Source organism: Pyrgilauda ruficollis, unplaced genomic scaffold (assembly GCF_017590135.1).
Source record: "Pyrgilauda ruficollis isolate IOZ18807 unplaced genomic scaffold, ASM1759013v1 scaffold73, whole genome shotgun sequence".
Taxonomy (NCBI): Eukaryota; Metazoa; Chordata; class Aves; order Passeriformes; family Passeridae; genus Pyrgilauda; species Pyrgilauda ruficollis.
The window spans coordinates 4,255,582-4,269,937 of NW_024529155.1; the positions used below are offsets into that span (position 1 = coordinate 4,255,582).

At 37.4% G+C, this 14,356-nt stretch overlaps 1 protein-coding gene across 1 annotated transcript in view; it reads left to right on the forward strand.

Moving 5' to 3' along the window:
• SMC1B (structural maintenance of chromosomes 1B) overlaps positions 1–14,356 on the forward strand; it is a 28,852-nt gene that overhangs the window by 12,007 nt on the left and 2,489 nt on the right. The window contains exons 11-23 of the mRNA XM_041485974.1: positions 76–255; positions 1,244–1,390; positions 1,978–2,115; positions 2,602–2,718; positions 5,236–5,342; positions 6,117–6,258; positions 7,033–7,178; positions 8,295–8,448; positions 9,835–9,930; positions 10,811–10,967; positions 11,698–11,852; positions 13,247–13,398; positions 13,795–13,864. Coding sequence (XP_041341908.1) covers positions 76–255; positions 1,244–1,390; positions 1,978–2,115; positions 2,602–2,718; positions 5,236–5,342; positions 6,117–6,258; positions 7,033–7,178; positions 8,295–8,448; positions 9,835–9,930; positions 10,811–10,967; positions 11,698–11,852; positions 13,247–13,398; positions 13,795–13,864 — 1,761 coding nt within the window. The remainder of the gene's footprint in view (positions 1–75; positions 256–1,243; positions 1,391–1,977; positions 2,116–2,601; positions 2,719–5,235; positions 5,343–6,116; positions 6,259–7,032; positions 7,179–8,294; positions 8,449–9,834; positions 9,931–10,810; positions 10,968–11,697; positions 11,853–13,246; positions 13,399–13,794; positions 13,865–14,356) is intronic.

Consider the following 14,356-nt stretch of genomic DNA (forward strand, 5'->3'; position numbering starts at 1 on the left):
GCCCCAGACTACTCAGATTTGGACATGCTTTGCTTTAACAACATGGATTCTAAACACTGGTTGTTTGCTTTACAGGTAAAACCAATTAACGAGAAGTTAAGGGAGATAAAAGAGGCTAAAATGTTGGTGGATGTTGTACAAACACAGTTTGCTCCACTGAAAAAAGTGATTCAGTTTGTGAGTGGAAATGCCTTGATCTGTGAAACAGTTAAGGAAGCAAAACACGTTGCATTTGATGGACCAGTGAGGTTGAAAGTGAGAAGCCAAAGTTTGTTGCATACATTTTTCGTTGCAGTTATGTGTTTGATGCCATTAAATAATTCTTCTGTAAACATGCTGGAGTATTGCAGATAAACACAGTTGGTACTCTTTTGTCTAATCCCCCAGAAACAAATCACTAGATACTTCACTTGGCTGTTCTTTCCTCTGATAGTAAGTTGGAGCGGTTTCCTGGGAAAAGGAAGGAGGCAAATGAAAGGATATTTAGTGTCCAAATATGGGTCTTGTATGGTCCTAGTTATGAGAAGTAGGAGGGATGGATAATCATGCTTCTAAAACTGTCTGGTTTAAAAATGCAGACTTTATCTTGCAAGATTTCTTTTGAAGAAATGCTTTCAAAATCCTGTAAAATATCTGCCAGAATATCTTAGTTATAGATATGGATTATGTTAAGGACTGGAAGCTTCTCTGTCACTTCCTGCAGTTCTTTCTTATTCCTGTCTCTATTGCTGCAGACAGTATTTTATTCACTTAATAAACTGTCTAAAATTTTGATTAAGAGAGCTTTAAGTTGAAGGTTAGAGTGAAGTCATTTTTAGTTGAAACAAAGTCACAAAAACCCCCATGTTCTTTATAAAAATGTACACTTGCACTTTACAAACAAGGTGTTTGCCTTTACCCTGCTATCATGTTCGTTGGTCTGGTCTACCAAATTTAAAAGGTGTCTGTTCTACACCTTTTAAGTGCAAGTGTATACACGAGGGGCTATATGCAAGGAAATGATACAATTTCATTTTTTTTTTTCTGATCAGCTGTAATCATACCAAAATGTGATTACTCCTAAGAAGGAACAGACTTTCTCTTTGCTTTAAATGCCTCATGTTAGCAGGTTTGGAAGAGAAAAGAAAAATTTGAGTCCAACTCAAATGTGTTTGTTACGTCTTTACTACCATATCGTGGGCACTAGGGATATTTTGGCTGGCGTGTTTTCAGATTTATTTGGCTATAACTTATTTTCTTCCAGACGGTGTCTCTTGATGGAACTTTATTTTTGAAATCTGGAGTGATTTCTGGAGGATCAAGTGATTTAAGATTTAAAGCTAGATGTTGGGATGAGAAAGAAATGAATAAAATGAAAGAAAGAAGAGATAGCTTGATTAATGAGTTAAAGGTAGGTCTCTTAAAAGCACTTAACTGCAGAAGTCATGCTGTGTCTAACTTAATTCACCTCTGGGAAGGTGATTTTCTAAAAGTATAATTTGCCAAGCTTCCAGAAAGTGCAGACAGGACATAATAGCTGTTTGTCCTCTTCTAGTTATCAGTGAACTCAATGAACATCTCAGTTCTTAGCCGTGGTTCTCAGCTGACGGGCAGAAATGCAGGATAACACTTTTGGTCCAAGCTCCCTCCAGGAAAACGTTGAGTACCTGAAGACTTCTGACAAAAATGACAATACGGTTGTGTAAACATGGGAATGTTGGCATGAACCAAAATCTGCCAGTGTAAAATGATTTGTCATACCTTTAGTTGGCTTTTTTTAAGAGGGATGGAGTTGTCATTTAATCTGCAATTTGATACTTTCTTGGGAGAAGTAAACCCGTTACGATATTAATATTGAATATGACCTGTGCTATCAGCCTTTACCTCGAGTGAGGCCTGGGTCAGTGGGACTAGCTTTAACATCTGAAAAACAAATAATTTTCAAACAGTTCATCTTTTGTTTAAAAATCTTTTTCTCCCACCCTAACAATTTCCCAGGACTTAATGAGGATCAGACGGAAGGAGGCTGACTTGAAGCAGTTGCGTGCTCAATGCCAAGGAACTCAGACACGACTTAAATATTCCCAGAGTGAATTAGACCTTATTAAAAAGAAACATCTTGCTAATCTCTTCATGGTATAATATTAAGTCTTTATAATTTTCATGTTTAATAATTGTATTGTTTTAACTGGAATACTGATCAAGTAATGCTATGTCCTTACGTAGGTTTTAAAATTTAGTGAAAGTATTACATACAGCAGTTATAACTGAGGAATTGATAAAATACAAAAAACAAAGATTGCAGAGTACTTTACATGAGGCTTTTTCTATTGTGGTTTAAACCAAGCTTACCACAAACCCAAGTTTTATCATCTGGTAACCTTCAGAAGTCTGTAAGTCCAAGTGCACTTTATGTGGTACTTAGTTTGCTTTTCTGCTCATTAAAACTGTGATTGTTACATGCAAATTGGCAGTAATAGTGGCTAAGTGGCATTTGAGAAGAAAATATTTAATTTTTTTAATGAGAAAAAAACAGTTAACCTGGAACAGAGCTGTCCCTTAATTTCTAGAAAGTTGATCATCCTATTGAGAAAAGTTACCATCTTTTTCCTTTCTATCTAGGAAAAATCAAAACTGGAAAGTGAACTGGTAAATATTGAGGCTCAGCATGATATGCTGAATGAAGGAATAGTGCAAAGAAAAGAAAAAATAGAAGAGTTTCAGAAAAAAATTAACAAGGTAATGCCTCCTGTCAGAGCTTTGAGAGCTCATGCTATTAGGCTACAGAAGCTTAAGTTTTACTTGATATTTAGAACTAGGGAACTTTTAACTTTGTAAACTGCTTTGTCAGCAAGGCTTGTACATTATTCCAGTAATGTCTCCACATCCTCTACCCTTCTTACCAAGGTAACTCTGAACAGAGAATGTTAGTGTATATGAGTCATGGCTTTGCAAATCAGTTTCCTTAGAGTCAAAGTTCTGTGACTGTCAAGTGCAAATCCAACCAACCAAACCCATCTACATCTCAAGTAGATGAAGCTTTGTTAACATATATATACAGCTTTCTAGAGCTGAAAACAGCCCTCAGCACTGCAGGAGGGCTTTGTTCGGAGCTCTGCAGGTGATATGTCTGGGGGATGGTCTGTCTGCTTGGAAGGTAGATGAAAAATAGCGTAGTCCGAAGGCTCCTTTCTCTTGGGAAGTAGCCAGTATTAGTTCTTGATTTTTCTCTGTGCTCTGATTACCTTGGGAGAGTGGCAGAGGTGTGTGTGATGATTATCAGCAAATTCCTATTTCTCTGTTTTGGGAGGAGATTTTCTTTGTGATTTTGTTGTTTGGTTTTTTCTTTTCTGGGTGGGAAGGAAGTTCTTTAGGGGTTTTTGCATGTTGTGGTTTTTGGGGCTTGTTTTGGTGTTTTCTTGGTTTTTTTAAGACCGTTGTATACCTGTATTCAAGTCCAGGTATACAATGGACTTCAGGGTATTCAAGTTGTATCACAAGCTAGCTTCATGGAATTCCCAGTTCATGGAAGATGAAGCTAGCCTGTGATATAACTTGAGTGTTCTTTGCTCACCCTCTCTTTTGAGGTGTAGCTGATGGAGAATATGGAGCTCTTGTTCTATCCCCACCTGACCAAATTCATTTTCTGTTACGGTACTAAAGAGCTTTTGTCTTTAGAATCTGCTCCTGTCTGCTTCTTATCAGCAATAGGAAAAGTTCCCTGTGATACATGATCCACCACTTAGGTTTCTCAGCTGGTTTTTTGTGTAGACACTTTGGCCATCTCATCTCTTGGTTTCCCTGTAATATACCAATCTTCCAGTGGTCCCCAGAGCAGTTCATACAGACAGTGGACAGATTGCAGAGCAGGGTTGTCATGAAGAGACTAAAGGCATTCAGTGAAGGGAATGTTAGTAAAGCCTAATGTGATGCCAAGAGGGGTTTCCTGCTGTGTTCTGCTAGGGTAGGCAGTAATTAACCTCTTGGGAAAATCATCATCTCTACCTGTGTTTTGAAGCTGCCTTTGTTCCTACTCTTGTCAAACAAAGAAATCTGGTATAAGCTGTGGAAAAATGGTACTGCAATTTTATGTGGGAAATACACAGCCCAGGACTTAGATGCTGATGTAAATGTATTTTGTTGGAGAAGGAGACATTCCTCACCACTGCCTGCAGTAACTCAGGCTGTATCATACATCTGTAATTTAGTTCCTGGCTTCTGACCCATTCTCATCAGTCAGTCTGGGGATTAATCCATGACTGGAATTCTGCATGTAAGAACAAGCCAAAATTGCTGCCTGTTCTCTGTCTTGCTTGGGGTGCAGGCATGAGGGAGTGCAGATGTCTGTCATCTGCAAACAGTGAGGAAGTCACTGGTGGTTAACCATGTAAGAATTCCAGATACAGGAACTTCTCTGTTGCTTGTTCTGAAAAAACAAAATCATAGAGGCTATCATTTGGAACCAATAATCAGTTTCCAAAGAGTAGTGTAACTTGGATAGTATAACTTGATTTGATGTAGTATTTGATACCTGGTTAAAAAATCCTGAATACTAAAACTATATAAATAATACCAGGCTTTGACCTGTAGAGTTCTTTTAAAATTTTGTTCAGTCCATTGGGTTTCCTTTTAAATAGGAATTTATAGGAATGGACTGTTGCCATTTCTTCCTTCAGTCCAGCCATATACACTGTACCTAGTATTTGCCTGCTTAAATTGTAAAAAAAAAAAATTAGACTTGATTTTGACGGATGCTTTTTTTTAGTATATACTGTATAATTAGGAAATTAGCTATTCCATGGCAGAATTTTTGCTGTGACTTTTTTATAAACAGAGCATAGTAATTAATATTTATGGATCTCTTGAAAGGATTCAAATAAAGAACTGAACTACAAGTCCAAGAAATCTAGTGTATCTGATTAGTGTCCTGTCTAGCTTTCTCTTCTTCAGCTGCCTGGGAACAACAGGCAAAACCAGGGAAGCTGGTTACACTGTGATGACTTCTGTCTTCAAAATGACCAGGTGCTGTCATTAGAGTTACACTTTGTAGATTCCAGGCACATATGCCTTATGTCTGGCATTTGGACTGAAAGTGTTATTTGAAAACTTCAAGTACAAATTACTTCTCAGTAGTTGTTAGCTGTTTTCTTGAAGTACCTTAAAAAATCTAGTCTGTAGCATGAAGTGATTGAATGTTTTACATCTCTGAGTTGCAAAATAGTATAATCATTTTTTGTTCCATTTCTGTTTTCAAAGGTTGAAGATATTGTTTTCCGGGAATTCTGTGAAGAAATTGGTATAGAAAATATTCGTGTGTATGAACAAGAACACGTGAGACAACAAGAGGAGATTGATAAGAGAAGGTAGTATATGTCTCTAAAATGAAAACCACTGGTTGGTATTAGGTTGGGCACAGTGGTACTGGAGAAACTCCTTCACAGGAAATAACACAAAGTCATAGTGGAATGTGGAAGGTTCTCCATGTCACTGTTAGTCAGGCCACTGCTGTAGATTAGTTAGACAAGGATTAGTTAGATCACTGCTGTGCTTTGGGGTTGTTTAGACGGAGTCGGTGACAGCTTGCAACAAACTTGAAAGGTAACATTTACTATTTTGGTAGCACTATTGTAAAAAAATTAAAAATAGTTTTCTAATACCCACATTAAAAAATGGCACTATCCCAGATTGAGAATAGCATGAAGGGTCACTCATGTGAATAAATCTTAAGGAAAACAGGGTGTAAGATGCAGGTGTTTGGTATAGGAACTTCCTCTCTAAGGAGCACAGGTTCTTGAGTTTTTCACAGGCAGCCTCAGCTAGTGTTTATCTCACAGACACGTGTCACTGCTCCACAGATTTGTATTTTAGAAGCAGGATGTTAAAATGAAAAGATGGTTGAAGTTCAAGTGTCACTTTCCATATTGATGTGGCTATATTCTCTATTGTATTTGTTTAACCAGTATCACTATATCTTTGTGATTTCCCATATATTCGCAGGATGTGGTGTAGTAGAATCAATGTAATGCAGATTTTTCTGTTCACATAGAAGATATACAGTAATGGTATCTAAATAGAGTCCAATCACAGTTAATAGCCTGCTTTGTAAGAAGTGGTTTTAAATCCTGTACCTTGACTAGACTGGAGTTTGAAAGTCAGAGGACACGGCTGAACGTTCAGCTGGAGTATAATCGTGATCATCTACAAAAATTAACAAACTCAGTCAGCAAGTTGAGGGAGACAATTCATAAAGATGAAGCTGAGATTATCAAGCTAAAGAAGGTAATAATGAAAATAATTTCTCTGTCTTTGTAACTCAATACATTCTTTCCTCTCAGTTTCAGTTTTGAATAAATGTAGTTGATGCTGTGGATTAATCTTTTGAGGGGTTAATTCAGGGTTGACTTTGTAATTGCTTAGAAAAATCCAGATGCATATTGCATTTTAATTTTGGAATAAACTGCCATATTTGAATGCTTATTTATTATTTAAAATAAGCTTACTAAAAATTAAGTTTTGGATTACTGTCTGTACAGTACTATTTTATATTTTGTTCAGTTTATGTGTTCTGTTGATATGAAAAGGCAACATGCAACTATAGATAAAACCAGCAGCATGTGGCTCAGATTCAGCAGAGATTTTGAGTAAGAGCAAGCAACTCTGGTGCTTTACATCTTTAAGCTACTTTACAGCCACTAAAACATTTAAAATAATGCTATGAAACCAATTTAGGTTTTTAGTTGAAGTAATATGTCTGGGTTTCTCCTTCACAGTGCTCTTTATTCTGTACTGTGGTGATGGTGCTTGTTAAAGAAACAAGCTTGTGCTTGTTCACAGAAAAGGGAAGGAGAAAATATGTGCTTTGAACAAAAAACAAAATATGAAATGTATAAAACTGCCACAAAGTGGGGGAAACCCCCCCCAGTGCCTTTCAGATCTTCACTCTAACACATTTGAATGCAACAGGTTGAAACTTTAACTCCTTCTTTCTGTGTAGTAGAGGTTCCATATCTAGATTCTTAGTGGGAGGTTAAAAATCTAAATATTTCCATGCAGGATGAGGAAAAGCTTCTTAAAAAAGTAAATGAACTTTTGGAGGAGCAGCAACACCTTAAGGATAGACTAAGTGCTCATAAAGCTGAGCTTGCAAAAAGCCAAAATGAAGTTGAAGAGTGCAGAAAGGTGATATTAACTCTTAATAGGTAACTCCTACTTCTACTCCTGGGAAAATTATTAAAGGGATAATATTTAGAAGGGACTTACTGATCACATGTTTGGATTGATCTTGTTTTGTTTCCTTGTGAAAAATTTATTAGAGACATAGTGATTTGCATCTGCAGTGTGCCTTGGTTTAACCTTGTTTCTACTTCAGTGGGTGAAGCAGAGTATTTCAAGAGGTCCATCCCATAAACCATACAGAATTATTTTATTACCTGCCTAGTCTTAGGTCTCACTGAGATATCTGACCAGAGATCTCTTATCTCCTGTGGTGAATGTGTAGTAGCTTACAGCTTGATTGGCAGCATGTGAAGTTCCCTCGTGGTTTCACAGTTCAGTTTGAGTTGTAGAGTGGGTCTGATTAATAGGAACATTTTTATTTTCCAATTTCATTGTTATTTTTCCAGACTTTCCGTATGTTGGATGCCTTAAACTAATACTAACTTTAGGTCATTTTTTTTCTCCTACTGTTGTATTAAATCAACTCCTTTGTGGACAGTTTATACTTCAGTTCTGTTGTGCTTGCTTATTACTGATGTCCCTTAATCAGGAGTCATCGCTGTGTTTAAAAACCCTATCACGTTGGCACAGTTATGGCTATGTAAACTTGTGGAATTTTCTATTAACTCATGACTGTATGCCTAGTAATTTATGTTGTGTATAATTTTAACTGTGTTTCTGCTGATAGTAACTTGATGCTACCAGAGGAATTGGTTGTAAAGAATCAAGCTGTTTCAGGGAGAGTAGTGATGAAAGATACTTGGTTACATGTTAAAGGATCAAATCTCCATACATGTTCACTAGAGCTGAACAGAACTGAGGTAGTCTGTAATTGGGAAAGATGGGTATTTGAATGTGCTTTTAAGTGAAATTGGCAATGTACTGAGACTGAGGCTCCCTCTGGAGTAATTCAGGAGAATGGAGGGGATGGCAGAAGTACCATTTTCCTTTATGTTTGATGGGGGTTATTGAAGAGGAAACAGCCCTCTTGGTGCTTGGAAGCTGTTGCCTATGCTGTATTTTTCATGCTGTTTTTCTGTGGATGTTACTAGCAGTGATGTTTCCATTCTTGAGTTGTTTTGTGCCTTTTGTTCATGTAGAGAAGCCACAAAGTTGCAGAGGGAAGCTACAGCTCTAGAAACCTCGCTGGAAGAGATGAGATTAAGGGGACATAATCTGCTGCTTGAATGCAAGGTGCAGGACTTGAAAATTAAGTTACTGTCTGGATCACTGGACGACATCAGTGAAGTAGAGGTACTTAAGTGTTTGCAGAAGATAGATATCATGGAGGAGCACTTACTCATTAATTTAATTTTTCTTTCCTTACAGGACTATTTCTATTACATAGTAATGTTCAAACCACTGCACTCTATTCATGTGATCAGGTCTCTTTCATTCAAAAAGATTTGTTTTTATTTTTGTAGGTAAATACTGTTTGCAAGTATTTTTGTTTGTGCTTGAAACACACTCGTGTGAAACATATAAAATCTTGTTGTACAGGAAAATTGGTGTGAAGATAAATAAGAGGATACACAGGGGTCAGTTCAGAAATGTAAATAAATGTGGCTTTGTGCAAGGATTGAGATCATATTTGTTCTACCATCCATAATATAAATGCTGTTTATAAAAGCATCCTTTTGCGTTCAGTAGATGTAGATATTCACAGTAATTAGGGATAGGCTAAAATAGAAACATTCCTTCTATCCAGTGACTGCCCCTTATTGTCTCCATCTTCCCTCTTTTTCCAACATACCTTTTGTGAGGAGAAATAAACTTTCTGCGCTGTTACAAAAGAAATAAGCAGTGGGTTTTGAAGAACTTACAACAAGTGTGTGAATTTGGAAGGAGTCTTGTTGAACCCATTCCTTAGAAAAGTATTTTTGCTGGAGGATAGGTGTGAACTGGGCAGTGGACAGAATGCAGGCAGTGCGGTGTGGTGGGCAGTCTGTGAAGGGAAAGAACAAGAACTGCCCGTGATCCAAGGATGTAGGAACTCAGCTCTCACTGTTTCTGAGTAAGGAAGAGAGGAAACCAAGGAGGGGAGAGCAGAAGGAATAACAATGTGGATTCTTAATTAAACTCACAGAGAAGACCAGCAAGATTTGGTTCCGAGAAAAAAATCTTGGTGGGAAAGGGGTCTAATAATGAGAGATAAGACATGTTTCATTTGAGGGAACATGACTATTTGAAATTCAGGCGACAGGGAGTAAAAGATTCTCTGCTTGTGCCATACAGAACTGAAGCTCCTCAATTCTTTTGAGTGGAAGAAACGCCTCAGTTTACACACTTCAGCCTTCCCTTGGAAGGGATTGAGGTATTAGTGAGTGTACATCTTGACAGTCAGGAGATTTACAGTATGTACAGTGTTGTAAATATGTAATAAACAGGCTGCTGCTGCTTTTGACATAGCTTCAGTCTGAGTTTAGCAGTTTTCATCTTCATTTAACAGGTGTGTGTGTTAGTTAGGCTCATGAGATCTTAACTGTTCATTCCATTTGGGCCAGAGGAAGAGCCATGGATTACATATACCTCGTACGATGTTACCACTGTCTCTTAATTTTAAAATCTTTTAATGAATTGGTTTTACAGTTTTAAAGTTAACTGTTGTATTTCTGAACTGGAATGTCCTTCATCTTACAGCTAGGAACTGTAGAAGACACCCAGACTCTATCAGGGATCTATGAAAGGGAAGAGAGAATTCAGATAGACTACAGCCCCCTAGAAGTCGACCTAAAGGTAATCTTTTGTCTGAAATTATTAGAGATGAAGTGTCTGATTTTTATTTTTGTGAAAGGTATTTTATTTGTTGTTTATTTTGTTCTTCACCCTAGTCTTTAAGTGACACTTGGTCAAGCCACTGCTAAGCTGAAGTGCATGTGTTATGTGTGCTCTGGTTTTGTACTCATGATGTAGCATTCATGTGTGGGATTTCTAGATAGGTCAGTTTCCATATAACTGGCTTTAACTTACAGCTTACCTGAACCACAAAAATGGAATTGAGAGACTTAATATAACCTTGATTTTTTTTTTCTTTTTTTCCTTCCTCCTTCTGCCTCGAAGTTCCAGCTTTGTATGTCAAGGCTCAAAACTCCAGAACCCAAGGGTGGCTGTGGGGGCTTGTTTACCTTCTGTTTGTGGTATTTGCAGAGACCAAGGGTTCCCATCCTTCCCTGTCTAACAGCCCATTAGGTCACAGTTTCTCAGCAGGTTTTGTAATATCTTTTTTCCTTTTAAATCTGGAGGAAAATAGTTAAATGTCAGAGGCTAAGCACAAAGGCTGCATCTGTCATCAGTAGAACTTATCTAAAGTTCACTGAGAGCCTCTTCTTTAAAAATCAAGGAGTGAAGAACTAATCCTGCTCCTGTGTTGTATTTTAAAAAGGGAATTGAGAGAAAATAATTGGCTTCCTGTTCTTAAAATCTTGGGGAAGAAGAGTGAGGGCCTGGTAGACTCATTGCAAGAAATAAGACCTGGGTGGCATTTTCAGTTGTGTTTAAAGTTAAAACTATTAATGAGTGGGGTAATTGTTTCAGGAGCCATGAATGCTTGCTATATGTATTGAAATGTCTGGGCCTAAAAGCAAATTAGATTGCTCTGTTGGGTTTTTTTCTTTAGGAACTAGAATCTGATAAAGACATAGAGGATCAAGTAAAGCAAATGCAGCAAGAAATCAAAACTAAAGAGGTCACATTAATGAAGACAGCTGCTCCAAACCTGAGAGCAGAAGAGAAGTTACTGATAGCTCGGGACAAGTTCCAGGAATCCATAGATGGTAACACTGAGTCTTTCATGTCAGTCACTTTTGTGATTCCACCCTAATTGAAATTCCTCTTCTTGGGGTTGGTCCTGCTGGCTTTGCCCCTTTCAGATATTAAGGTATTTTGTGTGCTCAAGTGTTTATCCTCAGTTATCTTTTTAATTATATGTAAACAATTAACACACACTTGAGTGTGGAGTAGTTTGTTGAAATACAGTTTGAATGATTGGGAAGATACTTGTTCCCCACATGACATCATAAAGTGTTTTTTACTAGCTTTCTGAGAAGTACTGACTGTAATGTTAAAATTGCTTAAATTTTCTTATATAACTGAAGGAACTGTGTATGTTGTCCAAAACTCATACATGAGAATTTCTGCAAAATGATTAGTATCTCTAGAGAATTTTGAAGATACTAACTTAAGAGGTTCTGGAACTGTACCAGGTCAGTGCTGGTGCTGCTTAGGGCTCCCTGGTTCCCAGAAGGAATTAGGAGAAGAATATTGTTCCTTGCTCCAGACAAATGTGGCACAGAGCAGATTGAATACATCCAAACTTTACTGGTTTGTGGGTCTTCCATTTGAAATTCGGAATGAAACTCACACTATTATCGGTATGTTCCTTTTTCTGCAATAAGTATTTTCTTTGATGCTGTTCATGGTACCCAGTATACATTTGTTCTGTGTATTTGCTCAAAGAATTCTTAAAGAGCAATTCCTGTGTTTTTGGTTTTTTTTTTTCCATAGCTTTTGAGGCCAGCAAAAAGGAGGCCAGAATATGCAAGCAGGAGTTTGAAGAGGTGAAAAGAAGGAGATACGAGCTGTTTAGCCGGTGCTTTGAGCATGCCTCCATAGCCATTGACAGGATCTACAAGAAGCTTTGCAGGAACAGTAGTGCTCAGGTGTGTTGTGTGCAGGGGCTGTGCCTTAAAGGCCAAACCTGATGATCTGTTACCTAGAATAAAGTAGCACTTGTGGTTTCCAAAGACAGTCTCAAACCTTAAGAAGAAAACCTACAGAAATAAAGCCTACAGAAGTTTAGGGTCAGGGAAGGAACAGGCAATAAGCCTAAGTATGCTTGACATTAGACAGAGAGGTAATCTATGAGCAAAACTGGGGACTGTTCAGCTTGGCTTAGTTTAACTCTTTGCTTTTAGCAGACTTGTAAATTATCAGAACACAAGTGTGAAATGTAATTGAGTACTTCAGTTAAAATAACATTGGTTTACGCATCAACTTACACTAATAATAATCATTAGTACAGACAGCTGAAAATTGTGAATCAGTGCTAGTGTTTTGTGCAAGGTCTTGAAGCACCTTCTACCCCCCTTTAAATATCTAGAAAACATAAACAGATATAACACGTTTTCAACTTCTAGGAAACATGTCTCGCATGTTTCTTTTAAGCAAATTGCCTCACAGTTATCATTGTTACTGTTCCTGTGTTAATACCAGAAGTCAAGAGGGACATTCCACAGTCTATGGAATTTGACATAACCAAATGCTTTGGTTATGTCAAATTCCATAGACTGTGGAATGTTTAAAGGATTGAACTCTTGTCTGTCTTAAGATTTTGTGGTTTTCTTCAGCATGTTATGTGTTGGTTTTCTTCCATGATTTCTGTGATCTGAGAAGAGACATTGGAAATGAGGATTAAGTAAGGAAATTTCTCTTACCTGTCTCCTCTTGTGCAGAGGGGAAGAGTCTGTATTATTTTGTCTCTTCTATTAATGAGAAAAATCATCTAGTAATGATCTTACCCGTCATACCTTTAGTGGTTAGGAAAATGGTGATTCCTTTAAAATAATGCTTTTAAATTTTGTCCCTGAGAACCAAGACACAAAGTACAGAAAAAGACTTTAAGACAAGCAGTCTTTGTCCAGCTCACAAGTAGGTTCTGTAAAGCTAACAAAGGCAATTTTGCAAGTATATTGTCTTCCAGGCAAAAAAAACCAAGAAATCTGCTTTTGAAGTGTAACACTTTAATAATTTTAAAAAATCAAAGCAGTTACATAAAAGGTGATAAAATTAAGTTTATTCAAGAGTTCAAAGTCTGGAAATAACAAATATGTGTCACCGTTTCCATACTGGTTTTGTTACTGAGCCTCTTGGTTCCTGGTTTGTTGACAAAACCATTTTCTCCAGGAACTGGATACTGCTGCTCTCAGAATGGATGAACACTTGGATGAAACTCACTGATTTCCTCACTAGCTCAGGCAGTATTTAAACCTTAAAAATACTCATCTAAATAATTTGATAAATCTCACTATCAACAATTAAATGTGTTTGTTTCTAGGCCTTCCTTAGTCCAGAAAATCCTGAGGAGCCCTATCTGGAAGGCATTGGCTTTCACTGCGTGGCTCCGGGCAAGCGCTTTATGCCCATGGACAGCTTGTCAGGAGGGGAAAAAACAGTGGCAGCCCTGGCTCTTGTGTTTGCTGTACACAGGTAAAAGAGCTGTTTGGGACTATCCAGGAGGAAAAAAAAAAGTGTTAGGGTATTATCCAAGTATCTGGCCAAGTATGTGATAGAGACAGTGTTATGCTTATACACATGTTAAAAATTCTGCTAATGGAGTGTTCAAGCGCTGCTGAAGTCCTTATTCTTTATCTGTCATAACTTTATATATTCAATGTAAAATTTCATGTTAATTAAAAATATTAACTGTTAATGAGTTTGTCTGTTGTGTATTAGATGTTAAATGATACCTAATTATTTAATTACAATAAATACAAGAATAATATTGAAAAATACTATGAATTTTATTTATAGAGTAAGTAAGTAATTAGAATGTTGATTAACATTTTGGTATCTCAATTCAAAATACCATCTTGTCTTCTACAGCTTTCGTCCAGCTCCTTTTTTTGTTTTGGATGAGATAGATGCTGCACTGGATAACACAAACATTGGTAAAGTAAGTTGCTCTTTTACTGACAATATCTGGTACCTTCTGTAAAAGGGTGGCTACTTCCATTGCAGGGTGTTGGGATACAGAGATTGTTTAGCCTGACTGAATCTGTTTTAAATTGGATTGGATTTAGGGCTAAAGTAATGAGTCTGTGAGATACAGGAAAAATATAAATTCCTTAATCCAAGTGTGTTTGATTGGTCTCCAAATTGGGAAGGTGAGAGGAGGAGGTGAGGAGTGTGCAGGTGTGTTGTGTAACCCCATGTGGCACAGTCTGACCTGGAGGGCACCTGGGAATTGTTGGAATTGGTAAGGCCTTGAAGCTCCCTTGACTCCAAGGAGTAGCAAGGAGTGTGTTTGCATGTGGAAACGAAGTCATGCTGTTACTGCAGTGTTTAATGTAATTGGCTTAGTAACTGTTTTTGCATTAGCACCAATAAAGTTGTTGCTCCAGTCACTTTAGTCACATGACTTTTCTTGATTAGAACACGTTCCTGC